This window comes from Antechinus flavipes, chromosome 4 (genome assembly GCF_016432865.1).
Source record: "Antechinus flavipes isolate AdamAnt ecotype Samford, QLD, Australia chromosome 4, AdamAnt_v2, whole genome shotgun sequence".
Taxonomy (NCBI): domain Eukaryota; kingdom Metazoa; phylum Chordata; class Mammalia; order Dasyuromorphia; family Dasyuridae; genus Antechinus; species Antechinus flavipes.
Genome location: NC_067401.1, coordinates 106447301 through 106456138, shown reverse-complemented (window position 1 = coordinate 106456138; position 8838 = coordinate 106447301). Strand labels below are relative to the sequence as shown.

Below are 8838 nucleotides of genomic sequence, written 5' to 3'. Positions count from 1 at the left end.
AAGTATGTGGTTTAGAAACTGGAGGAGCAGCCAAGGACTAAGTCATGATACCAAGGAAGAAAATTCCAATATTGCCTTTCATTTTTATTGTAGCTATTTGAACAGCTTAGATCTTATTTGAAAGGCATCACAATTTCATCCCTCTGAGAAAGAATCTAAACCCTTAATATGCTATATAAGGTATATAAGAAATGTAAGTTATTGGAGAAGAATGTGGGTATCACTAGTTTCTGAGGAGTTACATCCTTCACAAAACCAGTTCAGCATTTGGTGCAATGAGTAGAGCACTGGGTCTGAAATTTGGAAGGCTTCATTTTGAATCTGCCCTCAGATTCTTCCTAGCTTTTTAAGTTCTTACAATCTCATTTGCCTCAGTTTCCTTAACTGCAAAATGGAAATAATAATAGTACTTATTTTCCAAAGTTTTTGTAATGATAAATATGTGGGGAGATAATATTTGTATAAAGTACCACTGCCTAGGTCTTAGGCCAAGCCCCGTTTGATCATTGTTTGGGTCCTGATTGACTCAGATTGAATGTAAATAGCAATCATTTCTGCTTTGAGCAGAAATTACAAGGGTCTTCCCTTCCCAGATTTATTTATTTATTTAGATTTTTTTTTTTTTTTTTGGATTAGATGGCAGAGGAGCCTTTTTACCTCAATTGCTGCCTAATTTTAATCTGAGAATGGGTGCAACCTCAGTCAAACTGAGGCCTGTTGAAGACTTTAGCTTAAAAAGGCAAATGTCTTCCATTTCATCTAGGGCCGTCTCCAGTTCTTTTGATCTATATCTTATCACTGCACCCAGATGACTCTGGAGGGGAAAATGAAGCAAGTGACCTTGCATAGCTCTCTCTTATGTAAATCAAATTCATTTGCATTTCATAGCATCACTTTCCTGATGTCATGGGACAAAGGACAAAACAGCAACAACAATAGCACATAATAGAATAATACCTACCTTCCAAAGTTGTGATCAATTTATGAGGATAATATTTGTATAAAGTGCCATTGCCTAATACATAATAGGTACTATATAAATGTTTATTCCCTCCCTATTTCTCCTTTTCAAGGAGAGTCCCTATCATTTAGGTTATACTATTAGGCTAGAGACCTAAATAGAAAATTAGAATCTTAGATTTTTTTTTTCTTCAAGTGAAAATCCAGACCTTTACCATGGATTGTGCCCTAAGATTGTGGAAGCTCTTCTCTTACCCCTCCATATGAGGAATTAGTATCATGAGACCTTTTGGTGGTCTGATGAAATCTGTGGATACTTCCTAAGAATAACATTTTCAATCCCACTTAGTATGAATGTTTTCCCTCCATTAATTATCTCCAATTTAGCCTAAATAAAAATAAAATATATGCTACATATATAAGCATATATATGTACATACACATATATATGTGTGTGTATTACATATATTATATGTACATCTTCCTTATATATATATTATACATACAAACATCTTCCATATAGATAGATAGAGAGATAGTTGTCTCCCCATAAATTGCCTCGTAAGAGCAGGTGATGTCTTTTGCCTTTCTTTATATCTCCAGTGGTCAGTTTAGCACCTGGCATGTAGGAGGTACTGAATAGATACTTGCTGATTCATTGACAAAATACTTCAAATAAAATACATAGGTTTGGCAAGGAAGTAAATTATACTGAAATACAGATATAATTTTTTGCCCAAAAAACCACCCAACACTTCACAGACCTCATTTTGTATTACCTAATTTAGTGATCTTATCAAAGTCTATGGGTTTAATTCTTATCTCTACATAGATGATTCTCAGATCTACATAGTCACTCCTTGTCTCTCTCCTGAGCTTCAGGCTTATACCAACTACCTTTTGAACATCTAACTGGATGTTCTATAAGCTTTCAAACTCAATATGTCTGAAACAGAACATCCCTGCCTTAAATTCTACTTACATGCTACCAGATGGAGCTAGGGAAAATGAGAAAATTATGCTGACTGGATCCACTACAAATTTATGTTATGTAATCTCAATAGGCCCTCACTGTCTCAAAGCAACCCTTTTATACCTTCCTAAATGACTCATTGTCTCACTTTCCACAACTGCTCTTCCAAACCTTTTTATCCTTCTTCAAACCTTGCATAGCTTCCCTTCTCCTCACCCTCTCATGTGAGATCCTTGCTTTGCTTTTCACTGAAAAAAATTGAACTCTCGGCCAAGAGCTTCCTCTTCTCACTTCTCTTCAAATCATATTATCCTAATTCCGTATGCCACTATCTTAATTTTCACCCTCTCTCTGTTTTTCTCTGTCTCTGTTTGTGTGTGTACCTTTCTCTCTCCCTTCCCCTATCTCTCTATTTTTCTCTGTCTCATCTCTCTGTCTCTGTCTCTTTGTCTCTCTCTCTCTCTCTCTCTCTCTCTCTCTCTCTCTCTCTCTCTCTCTCTCTCTATATATATATATATATATATATATATATATATATATATATATATATATATCTGGCTACTCTCCTTGCCAAAACAAATCCCTCTACATATACTGGTGATCCTATCTTATTCTGTCTTCCCCACTTTTTCCTACTATTTCCCCACTATTATTCCTACTTTTTAATTTTTCTTCAACCTCTCCCTATCTATTTCATGTTACTTTGCTATCTAAAAGAATGCCCATTTCTTTCCCTATCTTCAAAAAACTTTCATTTGATCCATCAACCCTTGCCATCTATTGCCTTATATGTATCTTCTCTTTTTTCTGGCTAAACTCTTTGAAAAAGTCTTCTTCAATAGGTATTTCCACTTGCTTTCTTCTTAATATTTTTAGCTTTTCAGTCTGACTTCAGTACTGACCTGACTCCCCTTAAAAATTATTATTGAAAATTTTAATGATTTTCCTTATCCTCATCCTTCATAAATTCTCTGCAGCCTTTGACACTGTTGATCACTTTCTTCTCCTTAATATTCTCTTTTGCATGTTCTTTTATCTCACTCCTCTTTCTCACTTCTCCTTTTATCTTCCTGATCCTTTTCTTTAAGGCTTCTTTACTGTATTTTAATCCACTTCTTACAAGTATTGCAATAGGCTCTCTCTTGAATCCTCTTTTTTTTCTTTCTATACTATTTCACTTGATGACCTCATCATTGCTTATGAATCCAGTTATCATCACTATGTTGATAATTTTCAAGTCTACTTATCCCATCCTTAACATTCAACTGACTTCTAGTCTTACATCTCTCACAGCCTATTGGACATCTCAAACTGGATATATGATAGACATCTTAAATTCAACAAATCTAAAACTTAACTTAAATCCCAAATCCTCCCTTCTTTGTAATTTCCCTATTACCATTGAGAGTACCAGCTAAATGTTATTCTTTAAAGGATCCATTAAATACAAGAGAATGAATATACATTTGCAACCACATGTAGTCTTTCCTTACAGAACTATAAGTTCTGTGAGAGTAGACACTGTGTTTTAGCAAAATTTTGCATCTCTTCCAGGACTGGTCCTGGATAACAGAGATCAGGCTATTTGGATAAGACACTGATGAATTCCACTTGCAGCTCCAAAAATCTCTTGACTTAGAGGCAGGTGAGGGGGATACAGATAAAAGTCAAGTACAATGGGTCAAGTGGATATGGGGGAAATACAGATGGTGAAAGACCATGAGCCCATAGTAGGTTGAGGAAGTTACCCAAGGATGCACAGGTAGCATATTCTTAGAGCCCCATGTTCTATATGCATAAGACCCTAAAATATTTTCTTGATTAAATTGAATATTTTAAATGATAAAAAAATTGAAAGCTCCTGGAAGATATCAAAAAAAAAAAAAAAAAAAAAAAACAGTTCCTATCCAAGTCTGTTTTTTTTTTAAAGTTGACCACAAATTTAGAGCACAGTTAAGTTGCCTTGTCCTGTTCTGGTTATTTGTGTTAGCAGGCAGCTTTGTTCTGAAGAGATGCAATTTGTGACTCTTTTACTTCAAGCTCTGCCTCTTCCCTAGAAGTCTATGTGTGAATCTAACCTGCAATACTCCCCAACCACATGTGAAATAATAATATAATATAATAATATTTTTTTTTCCTGAGTGACCATGTCATACCATGGGGATTCCTTTGGAAGCAGCCCTCTTAAGTTTATAAAGATGAAACTGCATTATATGTTTTGTTCAATAATTTCCCAAAGTAGTTTGGAAGGAAGAGAGTAATCACTTTTTCACATGTGATACTTGAGAAAAAGCCAGAGTGGCACTTGATGCTCAGCCACAGAAAGTCACAAAGAAGGCTCAGAACAAAGCTATGACAAGAACCACCTTGAAAAAAAAAATCCTTTCATGCATCAGTTTCAAGAGGTTATACATATATAGGAGCATAGGATGCTTGCCCTATCAGGTTTGATAAATAATAATAAATAAATAAATTACAGAAATTTTAAAAAAGAAAGAAGAGTTATGTTCAGAAACATAGTTGAAACATAAAGATAATGAAAGAGACAAAAAAAGTTAGAACACAGTCTTGGAAATACATGGATAATACCAGAGCTATATACTCCATGTGATGGGGAAAAACAGAAAGATGAAAGGAAGGGAAAGGAATAAAAAAACAAAGACACACACATACACACAGAGAGAGACAGACAGATAGACAATCAGGTAGGCAGGCAGGCAGAGACAGAAATAGGGAGACAGAGAAAGAACAGAAGGAAGAAATGCAGAGAAAGAGGTAAGGGTGCTACAATCTCCTCACACCCTTTATTTGACCATTGAACTTAATCACCAGTGCTGGGTTGCAGCGGTCAGAGAAACAACTTTAAAGTTGAATTAACATCTTCCTCCACAGTAGGGATGGTGTGGAATGGCAAAGAAAAGAGGAGTGGAAACTGAGAATAGTTAATTATGAGTGGTACTGGTACTGATGACAGGGCAGAGAAATCTAAGTTTTCCAATAGTTGGTCACACAATCAGAAATTCTTATTTCTGGCCACACACTTTCTATTTCAGGAGTTTCATGAGAGAATATACTTTTCTAATAAATATGAATGTTATCTAGAATTTAACTACATGGAAAAAAGTTCAGGGTGTTTGACCAGTTCATATGGTTGACTACAGATCCTTAAGATCTCACGTGATCTCCATTCTGAAATCAGGGTACATATTGGAAACTAGGTATGGTCACTAATAGGTGGGATCAATGGTAGATGAAACCTGCATGAAGTCAGCCATGAGTTGGACCAGGCCAAGATGAGATCAGTAATAAAAACTAAGCATGTGCAGGGCTGGCTGGTCCCCCCTGCTGGAGGATAGTTCTCTTAATGGCTTTCATGATCTCTTTGTTGCGAAGGCTATAGATTATAGGGTTGACCAATGGTGTGAGCACAGAGTAGACAACAGCCAAGGTCCGGTCAAGTGTCAGTGAATAGCTCTTTTTCAATCGAACATACATAAAGATGATGCTACCAAAAAAAATTAGAACCACTATGAGGTGGGAAGCACAGGTAGAGAAGGCTTTCTTCCGTCCTGATGCTGTCTTGATCTTCAGCACAGCCCCAATTATTCGTCCATAGGATGCCATGATGAAAAGGAAGGTAATGATGATAATAAAGCTATTGATGGCAAAATCCACCACTACATTGGTGGATGTGTCCTTGCAAGCCAGGCTCAGCAGGGGTGGAAAGTCACAGAAGATATGCTGTATCTCATTGTAGCCACAAAACGGGAGTCTGGAGACCAAGATAACTTCAGAGATGGGACATAGGAAGCCACAAGTCCAACAACTTGCAGCCATCTTGGCACAGAGTGCTGGAGTCATGATTGCTGGGTAGTGAAGGGGCCTGCAGATAGCCAAGTATCTGTCATAGGCCATGGCTGTGAGGAGATAGCATTCAGAAGCCCCAAGGGAATGGAAGAAGTAGGTCTGCAAGAGGCAACCTGCAAAGGAAATGGTCTTTTTCTCACTAAGTAAATTGGCCAGCATCTTGGGGATTGTGGTGGCCGTATACCATAACTCCAAAAAGGAAAGGACACTGACAAAGTGATACATGGGGGTGTGAAGTGCAGAATCAAGTCGAATGACCAGGAAAATGAGCAAATTGCCAAAAATAGTGAAGAGATAGGCAACCAACAACAAAGTAAAGAGCCAAATCTGGATGTCATCTACATTGGGGAAACCAAGGAGAACAAATTCAGTCACTGTTGTACGGTTGTATTGTTCCATGAAGAAGTAGGATCCTGTAATGAAGAGAATGAATGAGAAAGACTTTGAGTTGACAGTGCTAAGAAAATACCTTTTTTTGGAAAGTCTTCTGTGGCTTTCCTTCACTCTATTACCAAAATACTCTCTGGATTTCTCCAGTTCACACCTGATGAGCTTGGTTTGCACTACTATGAAATTGCAATTATTTCCTTGGATGCATGATCTGAACTCTACTAAAGAAATAAAAATTTTATCTGTACTAAAGGAATAAAATCTTATCTCCAAGTTCCCACTTTAAATTAATTTCTTCTGTGTTTAATTAATTCTTTCTTCGATATTCCAGCTACATATCATTCTTGCTTCATGTTTATCCTAATTGTCCATGCAGCTTGAATTCTATCAAGAAAAACTTTGAAAATTAATTCAACTATATTTATAATATATTTGTATTTATAATATCCTCACCCTACCTACCCCAAATAAAGCATTCATTTAAGTTACTTAATCTTCTGGGGCTAAGTGGAGAATGAGGAAAGAAAAAGAAAGAAAGAAGGAAGGAGGGAGGAAAGAAGGAAGGAAGGAAGGAAGGAAGAGAGAGAGAAAGAAAGAGAGAGAAATAAAGAAAAAAGAAGGAAGGGAGAAAGAAGGAAGGAAGGAAGGAAGGAAGGAAGAGAAAAAAAGAAAGAAAGGAAGAGAGAGAAATAAATAAAGAAAGAAAAGAAGGAAGGAAAAAAGAAAGAAGGAAGGGATAGAGAAAAAAAGAAAGAAAGAGAGAAAGAAAGAAAGAAAGAAAGAAAAGAAGAAAGAAAGAAAGAAAGAAAGAAAGAAAGAAAAGAAAGAAAAGAAGAAAGAAAGAAAGAAAGAAAGAAAGAAAGAAAGAAAGAAAGAAAGAAAGAAAGAAAAGAAGAAAGAAAGAAAGAAGGAAGGAAGGAAGAGGTGGGGAGAGGCAAAGTAGAGGCAGGAAGGTTAGCTAAGATGTGGCATATAAGTAGATAGATAAATTGACAGTTTTTGTGCCCATAGGTAACTTGCATTGTTGGAAGTGCTGCACAATTTGCTCTCTTCTAGTTCAATCCCGAACTTAGTTCAGTTGGTGTCTTTCTACATTGCTTCATTAACATAGATATACTAGTAGACTAACTCAATATCTATCTAGTTACATTTCATAACAGCTCAATATACCATTTGATTTTACATTTAAAATTGCATTTTCTTTCATCAATGTTTTTGGTGTGTGTGGGAGCAGATAATTAATAATAAATAGTCAAAATGGAAACTAAAAAAAGAAGAAAAAAGGAAAAAAACCCATAGTCTGATGGATTCAAAAGTAAATTCTATCAAACTTTTAAATAATAGCTATTTCTACTATTACCAGGTGGGATTTATACCAGGAATGTATTCCTGATTCAATATTAGAAAAACTATCAGTATAATTGGCCATATTAGTAAGGAAACCAATATTAATAAGAAACCATATTAGTAAGGAAACCAAAATAAATGATTCTATCAATAGATGAAGAAGAAATGCAACATCCATTCTTATTAAAAAAAGCCTTAGAGAACATAGAATTAAATGTAATTTTTTAATTGATAAATAGTATCTATCTAAAAATCACTAAGTGTTATATATAATGGAGATAAGCTAGAAGCCTTTCTAATAAGATCAAGCATGAAGTAAAGAAGGTCATTAGTAGAAATGCAAACTACAGCAATAAGAGAAGAAAAAAGAAATTGAAAAAATTAGAATAGGTAAAAACAAAACTATCACTCTTTGCAAGAGACCTGATGATACTCTTGGACAATCCTAGAAAACCAACTAATAAGCTAGTCAACCTAGTTAAAACTTTAGCAAATTTGCAATTAAAATAAATTCACATCAGCATTTCCATACATTGCCAACAAAGTCCATCAGCAAGGGATAGAAAGAAATTCTATTTAAAATCATTGTAAACATTGCAAAATACTCATATCTCTCTATCAAGACAAATCCAGGAGCTATGTGAAGCCAATTACAAAACACCTTTTGTACAAACAATCAGATCTAAATAATTAAAAATAAGAATTTCTCTTGGTTAGACTGAGCCAATATGATAAAAATTTAAATTCTACCTAATTAAAGTTAATTCAGTGCCATACCAGCAAAACTACCCAAAATTTATTTGGCTATTAAAAACAATAACAAAATTCATTTGGAAGAACAAATGATCAAAAATATCATGGGAACAACACATATAAAGGAAAGTTATCTAGTTATAACAGACCTCAGACTGTATTACAAAGAATTAATCATGAAAACAATCTGATAATGGTTAACAAATAAGAGAGGGAGACAGTGGAATAGATTAAGTACATAATACAATTATTTAGTGTTTGATAAATTTAAAGACACAAACTTTTGGGAAAAGAACTCACAATCTGACAAAAAACTGCTGAGAAAACTGGAAAAACAATATGGCAGAAACTTGATATAGACCAAAATTTACAGTATATATCAAGATAAAGTCAAAATATATACATGATTTAGACATGAAGGGTGATATCTTGGTCAAATTAAGGGTTCATATAATAGTTTGTCTGTCAGAGATATGGATACGAGAAGAATTTAGTACCAAACAAGAGATACAGAGTGTTACAAGATGCAAAGCAAATACTTTTTAATA

At 35.0% G+C, this 8838-nt stretch overlaps 1 protein-coding gene across 1 annotated transcript; it reads right to left on the bottom strand.

The window, feature by feature from the left end:
- Positions 1 to 5245: 5245 nt before the first annotated feature.
- On the bottom strand, positions 5246 to 6199 carry LOC127561298 (olfactory receptor 6N2). The gene has a single exon (XM_051996581.1). It carries the CDS (start codon positions 6197 to 6199, stop codon positions 5246 to 5248), a length of 954 nt encoding a protein of 317 aa, XP_051852541.1.
- Between the last annotated feature and the right edge of the window lie 2639 nt (positions 6200 to 8838).